The 16,857-nt window shown below is 61.0% G+C and overlaps 1 protein-coding gene across 1 annotated transcript; it reads right to left on the bottom strand.

Annotated features, from left to right (window-relative positions):
• Positions 1 to 1,134: 1,134 nt before the first annotated feature.
• On the bottom strand, positions 1,135 to 15,702 carry UNC13D (unc-13 homolog D). The gene is made up of 32 exons (XM_082860945.1): positions 15,565 to 15,702; positions 14,781 to 14,816; positions 14,436 to 14,543; positions 14,278 to 14,337; positions 14,122 to 14,188; positions 13,716 to 13,896; positions 13,273 to 13,317; positions 13,071 to 13,139; positions 12,818 to 12,887; positions 12,525 to 12,629; positions 12,351 to 12,443; positions 12,173 to 12,276; positions 10,821 to 10,938; positions 10,590 to 10,714; positions 10,360 to 10,450; positions 10,230 to 10,286; positions 10,046 to 10,143; positions 9,889 to 9,940; positions 9,649 to 9,779; positions 9,441 to 9,561; positions 8,937 to 9,080; positions 8,672 to 8,770; positions 8,357 to 8,563; positions 8,108 to 8,176; positions 6,994 to 7,073; positions 4,008 to 4,113; positions 3,859 to 3,930; positions 3,242 to 3,325; positions 3,026 to 3,146; positions 2,689 to 2,812; positions 2,029 to 2,225; positions 1,135 to 1,329 (listed from the first exon to the last, which is right to left on the bottom strand). Exons 1-32 carry the CDS (start codon positions 15,682 to 15,684, stop codon positions 1,139 to 1,141), a joined length of 3,345 nt encoding a protein of 1,114 aa, XP_082717071.1. The 5' UTR covers positions 15,685 to 15,702; the 3' UTR covers positions 1,135 to 1,138.
• Between the last annotated feature and the right edge of the window lie 1,155 nt (positions 15,703 to 16,857).

A 16,857-nucleotide genomic window follows, 5' to 3' on the forward strand; every position in this document is an offset into this window, starting at 1 on the left:
CTTTGAGCCACCTCCCCTCCCCTGCTCTTAGCTGGCCTGTTAGGTGGGTGGGAAAACACACACCTTGTGGGCTTTCTGTATGGGTCTCAGAGGAGCAGTGCTGAAAGAAGCCTTGGACATGGTCTTATCTGATCTCCCCCCACTCATCACACCTGTGCAGGCTCAGAGAGGTTAGGTGACTCAACCACAGTCACACTGGAATGAGAAGTGAGCCTCAGGCTCTGACTCCCAGCATTTGGGCCACTCCCCCAGGCAGGTCTGGGGCCCCATTCCTCTAAGCCCTGCTGTTCAGAGCAGCCCCTCGGCCTCAGCCTGCACCCCTGGGAGGCCCCCCCACACTCATGGGGTGCCCCCATGAGTGCCAGGTTCCTGTGTTGGGCAGTGGCGACAGAACCTGATACGTCTGCTGGTGTTTGGTTCGAAGCTTTTGCTGCTGCGTCAGTTACCTCCACACCTACCCCGCTGCTCTGTAACAGGGAGTGAGCGGTGGGCTGGGGCCCAGAGTCGGGGGCAGCCCAGGCTCTCCTGAGGGCTGAGGAGGGGTTTGTGATGGCTTGGCTGTAACCTAGGCCCCGCTGCAGGCCAACAGTATGTTTAGTAAGAGGACGATGTATTGTTAATTTTTTTATTTTTGCTAAGAAAATTTCTAGGTACTGTCCCAAGGAGGAGCGGTCCTCAGCAGACACAGATAGCCAAACTGTGCCAGCCCCACTGCCCACCAGTTCTCACCCCTTCAGAGCCAGAAGGTCCCTGGCTCTAGGCTCCTTAGCCTGGGTGCTGGCAGCTCCCTCAGGAGAGGACCCAGGCTCCCTTCATTATGGCTGCTGAAGAATAGGGCCCAAGGCACCTGGCCCCCCACTTCAGTGGCTGGAACAGGCCTACCAGGAGAGGAAGGGCTGAGCCCCTCCTCTGCCAGAGCAGCTTTTCCCTACGAGGGGTGCAGGGGTAAGGGGTGCAGACAGCTGTGTCCGCTCCCCCAGGGGCTGGACTTGGCAGAGAATGCTGAGGCTGGGGCTGAGGGGAGGAAGGAGGGGGTATAAATACTGCGAATGGGGCCTCCATCACTGTGGGCCCCGGCTCTGGCAGCGGGAACCCCGCACACTGGGGCTCCCCCGACCTGCAGGGCCCTCCTGGAGTGTTAGGCCAGGTGGGAGGGCTGCGCTGTGGTGGGGGGAACACAGGCCTCCCAGGGACCCAAGCCCCGCTGCTGCCGCCCTGGCCACGGGGCGTGCTGGGAGGCCTGCTTGGCTCGCTGCCGCCGCAGCCGCACAAACACCTGGGCCTCGCGGTCCCCCTTCCGGCTCTCTAACAGCTGCAGGATTGGATCCCCTGCAAAGAGAGGCATTTGGGGGTCAGACTCGGGGAGTGGCAGGGGCAGCAGCACTGCCCCATTCTCCAGAAATTAGCCATGGGCCCACACCAGCCAAGCTCGCAAGACAGCCTGACAGATGAGGCAGGAAACGCGTTTGCCACGCCTGGGCAGCGGGGCGCACCTGCGGCGCGAGAGGCTGACGTGCCTCAGGTGGCGACTCTTCCTTTCCATACAAGAACCTTGGGCCAGTCCACCAATTCGTGTCTCAGTTTACTCATTCGGAGAGTAGTGATAACACCTGACTCACTCAGTGGTTGTAAGGACTGAGGGTTAACATATGTCCAGTGCTTAGAACTGACCCATGGTGAGCGCTCAAACACAAGACCTACCCCTCTTATCAAGCTTGGGGACTGCCCTGCAAGAACGTGCCCCCTGGGCACAGAAATGGCCCCTCTCCCCAGGCAAACTTGTTGGTGACCTTATCCCACCAGAGAGAGTCGCACACACTTGGCCTAACTTAACCTTCACTGGTCCTTGACCAGGCGCGAGATCTCAGCAACACAAGCCACCAGGCTGGCTCCACAGGCTTCCACCTCCAAGGAGGCTTTCCTCTGACCCCAACTCGGCCTCTGGGGGCCCCTGAGCCTTTCACGGCTGCCCCTCCCCTGTATCCCCAGTGCTGGGCCGGGGCCCACACTCACAGGGCTCAGGCCTACCGTTGGGTGCAGGGTAGGTGAGGGGCAGGCGGGTCTGAGGCACGTCGCTGGGCTCCACAGTCCCCGTCAGGCCCGGCACCGAGCACAGCGGCAGGAAGGCCTCCCCTTCAAGGTCATCAGCCCCCAGCGTGTCGTGATCCAGCACCGTGAGCAGAAGGCACGCCCCATCCTTCTGGCACGGCTCAGCAGGCACCAGGCTGGGCGGGGGGCAGAGCCGGGCTCAGCTGCCTGCCCCACGTGCTGCCGTGGCCACACAGCCCCCGACGCGGGCTCGCCCAGACGCGTGGGATTAGGGTTGAGAGCTCTCAGCCTGGTGTACCTTGGGCCACACGCCATGATGCCTGCTCTGACTGTGGGCCGATGTGTTAAACCAGGGGCCCCTGTGTACCCAGGCCCACCTGACTGGTGGAACAGGGGACCTCAGGGGCAGCACCCTTCCCTGAAAGCAAGCCTCTAACACTGGACTCAGACTGGGAGGAGTCTCCCCAGCAGCCTCACTCCACCTGTAGGGGAGCAGGTTTGAGGCCTGCGCCAGCAAACACTTGTCCCAAGTGCTCCCTCCCTGGGACTCAAACCCAGTCCTCTGAGGGGAGCCCCTCGGCCCGCCTCAGCTGGGAGGAGCAGGCCTGAGGCGGGTCCAGGGCTAGTGGGACCACTCACAATTCAAAGGTCTCATCAAACAGTGGGTGAAGTTCCTTCTTGTGCTTTTGGGTCTCTCGGGGGGCCAGCTCAGGGAACTCGTGCCTCGGCTCCAAGGTCAGCTGGACAAAGGGGTCGCTGGAGCCTGGCAAGTGGCCGGGGAGGGGACGTTGGCCGAGGATATCCCAGCCCCGCCGCCGGTGCCCACGCCAGCAGCTGTGCCCCGCTCAGCAGCACTGCTCCCTCCTGGTAATCCAGCAGAAATGCACCCAGTGCTCAGGCTGGACGAGCAGAGCCCCCGGGAACTCGGGGGACCAGAGTGGGGACACGGAGAGTGGCTGGGGCAGCCTCCACTCACCATTGGAGTCCAGGGGCAGCAGGCTGGAGGCGCTGAGCAGCTCCACGTGCAGTTTCTGCTCGGAGGCGCGGTAGGAGGCCTTGACTGTGACGGCCCCGAGCTCCTCGTAGGTGGTCTCTGCCTGGGGGCGGGGCGCAGGGGCAGCGTCAGCAGGGGCTGAGCGGGCGAGGCGGGGCTCCAGGCGCGCAGGGAGCGCGGCGGAGGAGGGAGACTCACCTGCTGCTGGATGCGGCTGCAAAAGTACTTCTGGATGAGTTCCCGGCTGGAGGCCGCCTGCAGCTCCAGGTCCCTCTGCAGAGCCTGGGGATGGGGCACAGCTGAGGAGTCACTTGAACTGTCACACAGTCGCAGCCCAGTGCTGCCCTTCAGAAGCTTGCAGCCAACGGGAGACGACAACGTGAAGTGGAAAGCACTGGGCGCTGGGGGACCACAGGCAGGGTTGCCCTGGCAACAGCCAGAGGCACCGACAGGGTGGGCTCCACAGGTGTGTCTCAAAGCCGCCCCCGCCCCAACCGTGTTTAGAAGAACTTCACACGTGGAGGGGTTTTTTGTTGGTTTGGTGGGGGGGCGTTTGTTTGTTTTTGGTTTTTGCTGTGCCACGAAGCATGTAGGATCTTAGTTCCCGGACCAGGGATGGAACCTGCTCCCCCTGCATTGGAAGCGTGGAGTCTTAACCACTGGACCGCCAGGGAGGCGCCGTCAATTATGTTTTTTTAAAGGGGCCCACATTTTCATTTTGTGTTGGGCCCTGTAAATCACGTAGCTGGTCCTGGACACAGGTGAGCACAGGAAGGCAGGCTCCCCACACCACCAGCTAACCAAAAGGCCCCTACCTGGAAGGTGGCCGTGTGCAGCGCCTCGGGTGGCAGGCCACAGCCCTCTGCGTAGAAGCAGACCTCCAGGTTCTAGGGGGCGAGACATCAGAGGTGACCCCCAGGCACTCTCCCACCAGGGATTTTATTGTTGTCACTGGTATTATTACCTGTAGTGCGATCTTCAGCCTGCTAGAAGCCAGAGGGCAGCTCCGCTGGGCAGCGGCCACCTCCGCCAGCACCGTGAGCGTGTGGGTCCACAGCAAGGTCAGAAGGCTGGGGTGCCGTGCAGAGGGATGCCGGACACAGGACAGGAGGACAGAGGAGGAGGAAGCGGAGATGCTCTTGAGAAAGAAGAGGCCTCGTGGGACCCAGGCCCACCCCCGTTCGCCAGTGCCTCCCCACCCCCACCCTCCACCTGCCTCACTGGTGGGACTGGGGCCCAGGCTGCAGGCAGGGGAGGGAGGGAGGGCTGGTCTGCTGAGGGAAGGAGGGCAGGGGGCGGGGCAGACAGGCCTAGTCCTATCCAACATGTCTCGGAAGCTAGTGAAGGATCCTTCTCACTAGGATTAACAAACCCCAACCAAAAAAGGAGCAGGAGGGTGGTCCCCCAATGACAGAATCATGAGTCAAGATGGGAGTGACCAAAATGAATAGGATCTCAGCACACAGCATGGGTAAGCATGTACTACCTGCGGCGAGAAAAAAATAGCAACCAAGCCACAGTTCATCCTAATAACAACCTGAAATAACTGAAATTTCACTTGTCAAAGTAGAGTCAGGCAGATAAGCACAAAAAATGTGTAATTAAGAACGGGGGTGGGGCACTTCCACGGTGGCACAGTGGTTAAGAATCCGCCTGCCAATGCAGGACATGGGTTCGAGCCCTGGTCCGGGAAGATACCACATGCCACGGAGCAACTAAGCCTGTGCGCCATAACTACTGAGCCTGTGCTCTAGAGCCCACGAGCCACAACTACTGAGCCCTTGTGCTGCAACTACTGAAGCCCGTGCACCTAGAGCCTGTGCACCTAGAGCCTGTGCTCTGCTCGGAGGCGCGGTAGGAGGCCTTGACTGCTCTAGAGCCCACGAGCCACAACTACTGAGCCCTTGTGCTGCAACTACTGAAGCCCTCGCACCACGACGAAGAGTAGCCCCCGCTCGCCGCCACTAGAGAAAGCCCGCGTGCAGCAACGAATACCCAACACAACCATAAATAAATTAATTAAAAAAAAAAAAGAATGGGGGTGCAGGAGACTTCCCTGGTGGTGCAGTGGTTAAGAATCCACCTGCCAATGCAGGGGACACGTGTTCAATCCCTGGTCCGGGAAGATCCCACATGCCACGGAGCAACTAAGCCCGTGCATCACAACTACCAGGCCCACACGCTGCAACTACTGAAGCCCACATGCTGAGAGCCCGTGCTCTGCAACAAAGAAACCACTGCAATGAAAAACCCGCACACTGCAATGTAGAGTAGCCCCCGCTTGCCGCAACTAGAGAAAGCCTGTGCGCAGCAACGGAGACCCAACTCAGCCAAAGATAAATTAAAAAAAAAAAAAAATGAATGGGAGGATGGGACTTCCCTGGTGGTCCAGGTCCAGTGGGTAGGACTCCGTGCTCCCAGTGCAGGGGGCCCAGGTTCGATCCCTGGTTGGGGAACTAAGATCCCTCACGCGTGCTGCAGTCAAGAGTCCGCATGCCACAACTAAGAAGTTCACATACCGCAACTAAGAAGCCCACATGCTGCAATGAAGACCCGGCACAGCCAAGATAAATAAATAAATAAATAAGTAAGTAAATAAAAATAAATATTAAAAAAAAAGAAAGAATGGAGGAGGTCTAGGGATTTCCCTGGTGGTCCAGTGGTTAAGACTCCACGCTTCCACTGCAAGGGGGCGTGGGTTTGATCCCTGGTTGGGGAACCAAGATCCTGTAAGCTGCGCAGTGTGGCCAAAAAAAAAAAGAAAAAAAGAATGGGGGAGGTCTATAAATTTTTTAAAGCTTAGAAAAAAATTGGGTGGTCCATACTAAAAGTAGTTAATTTGGGGACTTCCCCCAGGTGACGCAGTGCTTAAGAATCTGCCTGCCAATGCAGGGGACATGGGTTCGAGCCCTGGTCCAGGAAGATCCCACATGCCACAGAGCAACTAAGGCCTCGTGCCACAACGACTGAAGCCCGGCGCCTAGAGCCCGTGCTCCGCAACAAGAGAAGCCACCGCAGTGAGAAGCCCACGCACCGCAATGAAGAGTAGCCCCCGCTCGCCGCAACTAGAGAAAGCCTACGCACAGCAACGAAGACCCAACGCAGCCAAAAATAAATAAAACAAATTAATAAAAAAAAATAAAAGTAGTTAATTTAGTCCCCATACTTAAGTGTTCATTATGCACAGACACTGTTCTAAATGTTCTGAGACAGTGAGTGGTATGTTAGCTCCTGTCTTAGTAGAGATTAAACTCTATTTTGTGTGAAGATTAGAGCTGAACTAATGGCATTCTCTGGCCTAGGAAATAAAGAAGGTGGGCTCCTGAAGCCCCGCTGCCCCACCAAGAGCAGAACTCTGGGGGCCAGCAGCCCCATGTGGAGGACCTGTCATCATCACCGTCACCGTCGTCACAGCAGCTCAGTCATCAACCACTTCCTTTGTTGCAGGCACTGCTCTCAGCACTTCACATGACTCATCTAGTCCTCAGTAGAGGCCAGAACTATGACCATCTGCACAGAAAACTTGAGTAATCTGCTCAAGGCCACCCACCAAGCAGCAGTGAAACTGGAGTATGAATCCAGGTCGTCCAGAGCCCATGCCCTTGACCTCTACCCACTGCTGCCCAGTGTGCTGGGCCCTGTTTTGAGAGAGACCCTAACGAGGAGTTCCCCTGGAACACCAGCTGCCTGTAATGTTAGGGAGGGCAGAGCTGCAGCCTCCCGAAGACGCAGCCCAGGGCTAAGGGAGAAAGGACAGACAGGTTTCAGCTCAGCCTAAGGTGAAATGGATAGCATTGTGCGGCCATGAGCGCCCTGACCCTTGGAGCAAGCATTTAAGAGAGTCTGGTTGCATCCTCCCCTGAGGATGGATGCTGAGGCCGGGAAGGAGGGGCGGGTGGGAGGAGAGGTGGAGGTGATGGGGCGCCACAGGGCAGGCGGCTGCTGCAGACCTGCTGAAGTTCTCCTGCACCAAGTTGGTGTTCATGTAGCAGAGCTGCACCTCCAGGAACTTCATCAGGGGCAGAACGGCCTGGGGAGGGGAGGCAGCACATCTGGTTCTGGCCCATTCTGGTCCCACCCCCATGCCTTTGCCCTGGCCCGGAGAGGAAACGGGGCTAGGAGCTTTCCTGCGCATCTGTGGAATGTGTGCAGAGCCAGCCCCTGACCACGGTCGGCTCCAGCCACACTGGAGACAGTATAGCCTTTTCTATAGCCCTGAACCTGCCAGACCGGGTCCTGCCTCAGGGCCTTTGCCCATGCTGTTCTCTCCCATAGAAATCCTCGTGGCTCCTTCTCTTCCTTCCTTTAGATCTTGACTCAGCTGTCACCCTCCGAGTAAGGCCTCCTCTGGCCACTATCTAAAAATACAGTCCTCTGACCCTTTCCATTCCCTTGTGTGCTTTATTTTTCTCTTGAGGGGGTTATCATTAACTAACATATGATATGTGTGTGTATACATATATATATGTTTACACACACACACATATATGTGTAGTTCTAATAACAGCTGTAGCTATAGTTATCTACTTAGCTCTTTTTTCACCTCCTCTACTAGGATGAAAACTCTAGGAAGGCAGGGATTTTTGTCACACTGTTCATTGATATATATCCCCAGTGCCTAAATCAATACCTGGGACAAAGTGGGTGCTTAAATAGTTGATGAATTAATGAGTAGCACGCTCCCAAGCAAGCACAGGTGTAATTATTATCCCCGCTGACAGATGACGAGCCTGAGGTCAGCTGACCTATATAAATAGAACAGCTCCGCTAGCAGGCAGCTAAGAAGGAGTCATGCCCGGGGCTGTTTGGCTGCAAGGTCTAAAGCCTCCCCCACTGCAGCTCCCACATTGACTGTCAGTGCTGGGAGAGCCCGTGGAATGACCCAACCCCACCCTCTTAGCATCTAAGGGGGAAACCGAGGCCAGGAGGGAACATTTCTTGCCCAAGTCTGGGGGACTTATCTCTGACACCCCATGGCCTTCAGCCCCTTGCCCACCCTAAGCCCCTTTGCAATCCCTGACCCACATTGCTGGCAAAGGTCAGCAAGCAGGGAGGGCCACTCACATCCTCAGGCAGGACGGATTCCTTGAGGCCCACGAGTTTCTGGATGTGCTTGGCAATGCCCACCTCCAGCTGGAGACACAAAACAGTAGGAGGGAGGCCAGGGTGTGAGTCGGGGGTCAGGAGAGGTTGCTTGGGGCCTGAGTTTAGGTTCAGGAAGGGAAGGGGGCTGGACATTGGCCCAAGTCCTGCTGGAGGGTACTTCAGGCTGAGGATGGGTGGGGTGGGGTCACTGTGGGTCAAACAAATTACCTGCTCGGCCAAGGTGCGGACGCCAGTGCGGATCTCATGGCCCAGCCCAGCCAGGGCGCCCTGCAGCTGGGCATGCAGCGTGTTCTGCAGCTGCCCCTGCTCCAGCACGGCCCCTACCCGCTGCTCCAGCGCCTCCCATGCCAGCTGGGTGGGCAGCTTGCCGATGACCACCCGCAGCTGCTCCATGTCGTTCACCACCACGCACAGCTGCAGGCAGGCGTGGGCACGGGGATGCTGAGCTTCCTGAATAGTGCCAGGACTGGCAGGCTCCACCCCTACCCCGGCCCAGCCTCAGCCCCCAGCTCTGGCCCTTACCATGTTGGCTGCCTGGCCCTGGTCCTTCTGGCCGGCAGAGAGCTCACGGGCCCGGGCCTTTATAAGGCTGCAGTACACCAGGGCCAGCCGACAGGTGTCCTGGGGTGAGGAGGGCGTGATCAATGGGGGTGGGGAGTGCCGAGGAGAGGCAGATGCGGGGGGAGGCAAAGGAATTTCAGTGACTTGGGGGATTTAGGACATAGGCTTTTGGAGGCTGCTAGGATGAGAACTGGGGAGAAATCGTAGGGTGGGAATGAGGCTGCACCTCCACAAACTTGACGGTGATCATGAAGGCCTCCTCTGGGTCAGGCCAGTCCAGCTGCTGGGCAGTGTGGCTTATCTGGGCAAAGCAGGTGGACAGGTCCACAGCCGATGTGCTGTGCTTGGTCAGTTCACCCAGGGGCACCAGCTAGGAGACGGGGGAGTGTGTAGAAAGGAGGGCTCAAGGCTGGCCAAATCCATGCTCTCCCTCCCCACTTGCACTTGCAAGCATCCAGGGCTCATAGAGCCACAGCAGGCACAGAGCTGGGCCGGGGGCTGCAAGGCGAACAAGCAGGGCTCTGCCCAGATCCCCCAGGCTGCGGGGATCAGCATGTAAACCAAGTCCCCCCCACCCAATATAACAGGAGGCAGGATTTTGCACTCAGCTGGCCTCGAGAGCACCGCTCAAAGCTGGTTAACCGCTTCCGCACGTGCCACACGGTTGGCAGAGCTGCGAGCCACACCCCGAAATGTGGGACTCTGCCCCTAGTCCAGCCCCCAACCCCACCTCGTCCATCTGCACAGCGCGCTGCACCCGCTCCAGGGCCACGCTGTACGTCTTCTGCAGCCAGGAGGGGATGGCCGGCTGGAACCAGTGGTGGAAGCCTTCCAGGGCCAGGACGCCATCCCTGGGGAGAGCCAGGGTCAGCCTGGGGAAAGCCGGGGCCATTGCGGGCTTCGGGCCCTCCTCTCCCTGCAGCCAGTCTGCTGCCCACCTCTCCGAGAGGACCGGGCCCAGCTGGTAGAGCTCCTTGAGGCTGATGTAGAGCTGGAACAGACTTTCGCCCATCTCCGGGGTCACGGCACCGCTCACCACAGCAATGTGGTCCTGCACCCTCTTGGCCACCTGCGAAGGGAAGGCATGGTGGGCGGAGCTCCAGAGCCAGTGCAGAGGGCGTGGCCTTGGGACGTGGTGGGTGGGTGGGTGGGTGGGGCGGGGGGTGGGTGGGGCTCACCAGCCATTGCAGCTCCAGGAAAGCCATGGAGAAGAGGTCGATCTTGAGGACACTGGAGGAAAGGCAGCAGGTGTGACCTGGCGGCACACAGCGGGGTCCCTCTGGTCCCCATTCTGAGCCCCTGCTGCACTGCCTCCCGGCCCGGCCGCCTGCTCACTTATGGAAGATCTTGCTCCAGGTGCGCTGGCACTGGTGCAGGTCGCCAATGATGTCTTGTACCAGGTCCAGTAAGGCCTTGCCCTCCTCCAGCATGCCCTGGCAGGGGCAGAGGTGAGCCAGGCAGGGCTCTGAGGGGCAAGCATCCTGTCCCACCACCCACCTCCTCACCCGAGCCCCCTCACCTGCACCATGGGCTGATGGTGCTGCTGCTTCAGGTGGAACCATTCAGTGGTGCCAGTCTGTGGGCAGAGAGACAGTGAGCAGGGAGGGCTGCTGGGCCCAGGCACCGCACCTACAGGGTGGGCACCATACCCGCAGTGCCTCGGTCACCAGGCGGGGCAGGGGGCCTCTTTCGGGGCACAGTTCTCCAAAGGCTTTCATCTTGCACATCTGTACCAGGACCCTGTGGGGAGAGAGAGCCGTGTGCAAGATGCCCGTTGCCCCGTAGCCCCCACTCATTCCGCCGGCAGGCTTCCCCACCCCAGAGGTGCCCCAGCTGTTCCCCGTCCCCGACTCCACTGAAGCGGGGGGTAACCGCTGACCTGAGGAGAGACTGCAGCCGGGCTGGGGAGTCGGAGACGGAGAGGGGGAAGACAGAGCGGAACCTCCGGATGAGGGAGAGGCCATAGGCCAGCAGGGAGCTGAATGAGGCAGCCAGCTCCTCCAGCTGCAGGGCCAGGACGGTGCTGTGAGGCGGGGGCTGCTTTATGGGGCCCGGGGAGCCGCTCCCTGAGCCCTGCCTGCCCAACACCCCTCGCCCCGCCCCAGCCCACCTGCTCTGCCTTGAGCCGGCCCTGGATCCACTGGTACTCGATGCTGGTGATGGGGTACAGGAGGCAGCTGCTGGGGAACTCCAGGCTCTGGTAGAGACGGCTGTAGGCCAGCCACTGCCTGCGGCAGACAGGAAGCCCTCAGCCTGGCCAAGTGGGGCACGTTCCTTCCCACAGCTCACCTGGCCTGGCCTGGAGGGGGTGGGGGTGGGGTAGGGGCAGGTGGCGCGGCGTTATCCCCACCCCACCCCCACCCCAAAGCCTCCTGGGGATCCCCATCGACCCGCAGAGGCTGAAAACCTGTGGCTGAAGGTAACCCACAGGATTGTTTTTGTTCCCATCAGTGCTTTTCAAACATGTAAATGAATTGTCCATCTCTTAAATTAGAATATTTGTGATTTTAAAATTCAGGACTTCTTGCTTCTTTTGAGAAATCAGATTTGGAGACTCGAGCCTTCAAGTACATGTAAAACTTCAGCTAGAGCATCCCTTCAGAGAGTCGAGGGGAGACTTCACAGAGGTGACCGAACTGAGACAAGAGGGAGGGCGAAGGAGGCTGGGGCAGAAGAGCAGCCCAGGGACAGGCCTCCGCCAGGCGGGATACAGCGCCGCACTCCCTGCTGAGGCCCTGCAGGCAAGTGAGGCCCTCACCCTCCGTGCCTGCTCCAGTCTCCAGCCTCGCCTGCATTCCCCACAGCCATCCAGGAATACACACCCGCCCCTGGTCCTAGAAGCTGCCCTTCTCCGCCAGCCTCCTTCTGACCCCCTACTGAATGCCAAGTGTCAGCTCCCACTCTCAGTCCTCCTCCTGGCAGCACCTGGGCTGTGCCCCTACTCCTCTCGTGCATGGAAAAATCTACAAACTCCTGTGTGTCCTTCCTGGCATTCCCGTAATCTAACAAGGCTCAGGGGAGGTGACAGGCCCTCAACACAGATCCAGGAGCGTCAGCGCACAGATCTCTTCAATGGCCCTGGGGTCTGGGCCCGGGGTGGCAAACTCAACTGCCCAGAAGGACTCAGGTGGTGTCAGGGGACGAAGCGCCCAGATGGCAACTGTGATGGATGGGGGAGGGCACGCTGCTCTGCTCTGACCACCTGCAGCCCAGCAAAGCGACAGCCCTGCAATTCCAGCACGAAGCTTTCACGGGAAACTGGTGATGTGAATCTGCACAGCAAATCTCCAGAGTTTTAAAAGTCGGCAACTGACTCAAAACTTAAAATACAATTTGGGCCCCAAACAGAAATCTCCTGAGGGTTAGACTTGGGGCTGTCAGCCTGCAGGAGGGCACGCAGGGAGGGAGAGGGTGGTGTGGCGCGGACGGCCCTCGGGCACTCGGGCTCGGAAGGGCACTCACGCCATGGACTGGTGGAAGTCGGACAGGTCCTTCTGCGTGGAGTGGAGGAAGAGGACGGTGGCAGCCTGGGGGCTCAGCAACCCATTCCAGGAGGTGCTGCCCGCCTGAGGGGACAGGTGGAGGGTGTCAGGACCTGACAGGCAGACCCTGGCCCTGCCCAGCCCCGGGAGGGCAGTACCTGGTGCTGGGTGACCTCGTGGGACACGAGCTGCTGCAGCAGGTGGAGATGCACTCTGTAGCTGGGCTGCGAGCGGCTGGCCATGGTGGCTCTCTGCAGGGGGGCCGGCGCGGCCGTGAGCAGAGGACCCCACGCCCAGTGCACCCCTCCTCCCCACCCAGCCGGGCCACCTACCCGCTTGTGAATGAACTGGAACTGGAGGTGACACTGACCACGGTCCGGGTAGGTCTCCGTGCAAGGCTCTAGAGGGTACCACTGATCCTCCCGGCAGTGCAGGTCCTGGCAGGCCGGGCAGGCAGGGGATGCCCACACCTGTGAGCCTCAGGAGCCTCACCCGGTCGGGGGCAGGGGAGGCGATGGGAGGCAGACCCCAGGATCCGCTGGGTGCAGACCTGGAACCCCTCCCTTGATCCCCTCGTCACCCCCTCTCTGCCTCTCTCCCGGGAACCTTTCCCCACTCCACTCACCTGTAGTCTCAGAACCACGTTCCCCAGAAAGTCATCCTGGCCTTTGTCCTTCCGGACCTCCTTAAAGATCCTGTTCCAGGCAGGGTGCCGTGAGGGAGAGGGACCAGGAGCCTGACCGGGTCAGGCTGGAATCTGCTCCCTACCTGCAGCCACCTGGGCCCAGGTGAGAGCCTGCAGCCCAACAACCAGTATGCATGTGGAGGCAGGGCAGAAGGAGCCCCAACTCCTTCCCCGGGAAACCCACGGCCCTCACCTTCGCAGCCCGTGCAGATCTGTGAGCTCCCCGAGCTTCTGTCTGACAGACTCCACGGTGTCCATGTCCCTGGTGGGGCAGAGGTCTGAGCAGGAGGCAGAGAGGGTGTCCTGGGAGCCCCCAACCCCTTTCTGCCACCCTCACCTCCAGGCCCCCTTCTCTTCCCAACCCCTACATGGGGCGGGGGGGACATGCTCCTCACCACATGTCCAGACGAAAGCTGGCATTGCTTATGTTCTCAAACTCCCTGTAGTGAGAAAAGAGCATGGCTGAGGGTCTTGGAGGGATAGACCCCTGGCCAGGCCACAGGCTCCCTCAGCCCCAAGCCTGCCCCCCAAAACTGCCACGCAGTATCACCCACTGCCAAGTCTCAGTCCCTCCCTGCAAACCCTCCTCCCCTCCCAACGGCATCTCTCTCTCCTTTAAAGTAAGGCTTCATGCTACCCCCCAGATCAACCCAGATGTGCCTGACCCTCCGCCGCCCACCAGCACGTGGCATTTAAGCCATTGCTGTGTCCTGCTTGGCCTCCTGTCAGTCTTGCCTGCCTGGGGAGCAGGCTCCTCCTCCAGTCAAACCAAGCTCCTCCCCTGAGCCAGGAAGTGCTCTGGCCCAGAGCGGGTAGGAACGGGGGCAGGGCCACGTACAGGATGAAGGTCTCGTCCCAGACGGGGTTGAGTGTCTGGGCGATGACCTGGGTGCGGTGGATCTGCTCCTCCGGGATGGTGTGCCTCACCACGGCCTTCTGCCGCCGCTGGAGTCCAGGGCTGTCCCCCAGCACACCCACCCCCTGCTCGATGCCCAGCAGGCAATAGGGGTCACTGAACCCTGGGGAGGAAGGGGAGGGGTGTTGGCTAGGCTCCCAGGGAGAGTCCTTAACACCCCCTACCCCTCTCCATCCCAGGCTCCAAGGACAGGGGCCAGCAGCACCAAAGTGAGCCCCAGGGGATGTTTGGGAGATGGGAACTTGCATCACAAGCTCTGGGACAGGCTGTGATGGGGAGAGGAAGGAGCCAGGAAGAAGGCCCTCAGGGCCCCCCATCGCCTACTCACCACTGACATCCTTGCCCAGAATGCCCTTGGCTTGTTTCACCGTGGCCTTCAGACAGAATATTGGTTTCTGGAGCGACAAGAGGTGGGGCCTGAGTCCCAGAGGGAGCTGGGCTTCCCAGCCCCCGTGTTTGCTCAGGACAGCCCTGGCAGGCTTACCTCGAGCTCCTGGACCTGCCGCAGCATCTGCTCGTGCTCCTGGGGCTCCATACGGAAGGCCTGGTGGTGTAGGAGTGTGGGAAGCTTGGGGCACGGGGTGGGAGTGGGGGGACACGGCCAGGCTGCAGGGAGGCAGGTGGAGTGGGGGCTGGCCTCACCTCCTGCAGGTATCGCAGCAGCTCAGAGGACTCCCCGACATGGGTGGGCTCGGGCTGACCCAGGCGGTACAGGACCGTGTAGAGAGCTTCCTCGTAGAGCAGGGCCCGCTGAGACACAGCAGGGTCACCTTGGGAACCCCCGTCCACCCACCACAAGGTCTGAGCCCCACCAGCCACCCCTGGCACTCACGGCACATGCCCAAGGTGGGGACCAGGCGTCCACACGCGCAGCGGAGGGGAGGGGGTTGAGACCCAGCCTTGGCCAGCAGCCTAGGGGGGTGTCTGGGAGGATGCAGGGCTGCTTCCCAGCACCCCTCTGCACCCCGGAAACACTCTGATTCTTACCTCCTCAGGGGACAAGTGGTGGGACGTTGGCTCGATCTGGGGAGCGAGGTGGAAAGACAAGGTGTCCCAGAGGCCTGGACCAGGGCTCGGACGCGGGAACGGCTCCTCACAGAGCAGGCCCAGCCCGAGGGCTGAGGGGGCCCCAGCACCTGGCCTCCAGCCCCACCAGTGCCGCACACCTGTTCCCACAGCAGGGCTCCCGGGGGTCCGGCACCCGGGCCACCTTCCTCATCCCCTGGCCTGCCGTGGCTTGGGTCCATTGGCGCTCAGCCGTGCCAGCTCAGCTGCGCCAGCAGGCGCCCGTGGCCTCAACCTCCCCCAACCTCCCTTCCGTCCCCAGAGGAAACAGCGCTGCTTATCGGGCAGCTCTGCTCCGCACCCCGGCGGCGGAAGTGAGGCCCAGCAGCAGAGGTGGGAGACTGGGGCTCATGCCAAGCAGGCCTGGGGGCTGCTCAGCTGGCCCCCGAAGGCCCAGCCCCTAGCGGACACTCCCTGCCTAGTGGAGCGGGTGTCTTTGGGACTGGAGGAGCAGCGGATGGCTGGGGTTGGGGCGCGAGAGGGAGGGGCCACCGAAAGGCTCAGATCCCAGACCTGAGGCCCAGGCTGGCCCAGAGAACACATGGCAGACCCTCTTCTGCAGACCCCAAAGGCTCTGCCAGAGGCTAGGGTGGGCAGGAGAGGGGCACACATCCTCAGCCGCAGCCCACAAGAGGGGGGACCCCGCACCCAGAGGGGGCAGAGCCCCACCCAGGCCTGCTCTTCTCCCCACTGAGGTCCCTCCTACCTCCTGAGCCCTGTGGGGCAGGGCCTCCTGCAGATCTCTGACTCTACGGCGGCGTCTTATCTTGATGGCCTGGCGCAAAAGGGGAGGGCGCCGCTGGGTCTGGGAGAAGAGCGTCGCCATGGTGGCCAGCCCTGCCCTTCCCCTCCGCCTGTGGTGCCGCTGCCTCGGGTGAAGATAGGGAAGCCACAGGGTTATGCAAAGAGCCCAGGGCTGCCACCCGGTGCCAGGGGAAAGGGAAGGAAGGGCAGGTCACGGGAGGGTCAGGTCGGGGTTTCACCACCTTGGGGTTGGGGGTCCACGGCTCCCAGGCCCCTGCACCTTCCTTCCTCCCTCCCACTGGCTGGGTTCCTGGGAGGAACTCAGCTGGGCTGGAGGCAGAGGTAGACCAGGTGGGCGGGTCCGCCCCATCCCACCTTCCCACAGGGGCCCTGGGGAGGGTCCAGTGCCGTGGGCAGCGGGCATGAGGGCAGGGGGGCAGCGGGCCTGCTGCATCCAGGTGACGGGGGACGCTCCCCTGGCCGGTGGGGTTCTCAACCTCAGGTCTCCCTGAACCGGCCGCAGACCTGGAGTAGGGGTGGGCAGGGCACAGGGTGGAGGCTCCGGAGAGGCGCCTCCCCAGCCGTCAGCCAACCGCTCAGCCTGCTCTGCTCCCCAGGTGACATTCCACCGAGGTGACAGGGCCAGGCTGCGCGGGGCAGGGATGGCCCCACGGCCCCGGCCCCCATAAGGATGGTCGGGCGGCTGCTCCCTTCAAACGCCCTTGTCGGGGGCTCAGCCAACCCGAGGAGCTGCTGGGCGGGGCTGCAGAAGGAACAGGCTGGCGAGGCTACTGACTAGCCTCTCCTGACAGGGCGACTTGGCCCAGAAGGGACAGGAAAATGGACGCTTCGGTGCTGGGCTGAGCTCCACCACAGGGTCCAGGGTGTGCAGGCCTGGGCATGGACGGTGGCCGTTTCCCACCCGCCCCGGCCCCAGGGTTCACAAGGAGGGTGGCACCAGAGCCCGCACTGCAGGGGCCAGTCTTGAAGGGCTGGCCTTCACTGACGTGCCCTCTAACCCCCACGAGGCAAGGCGGTGAGCACAGCAGCCAAGGACGCAGGAACTCCGGTCCAGCCTGGCCCCTCCTGCCAACGCCTCCCACCCAGAGCAGCTGCTGGGCTGTGCCAGGCCCCAGGGGACTCAGCGGGTGGGCACAGTTGCTGAGCAACTGCCACAGAATGGACACAGGAGAGGCCTTAGCATCCTGGGCCCAAATAGACCAAGAGAACAAGGGACTCTCACACGGGAGGGAAC

This window comes from Leucopleurus acutus (genome assembly GCF_964270905.1).
Source record: "Leucopleurus acutus genome assembly, chromosome: 19".
NCBI classification, from domain to species: Eukaryota; Metazoa; Chordata; class Mammalia; order Artiodactyla; family Delphinidae; genus Leucopleurus; species Leucopleurus acutus.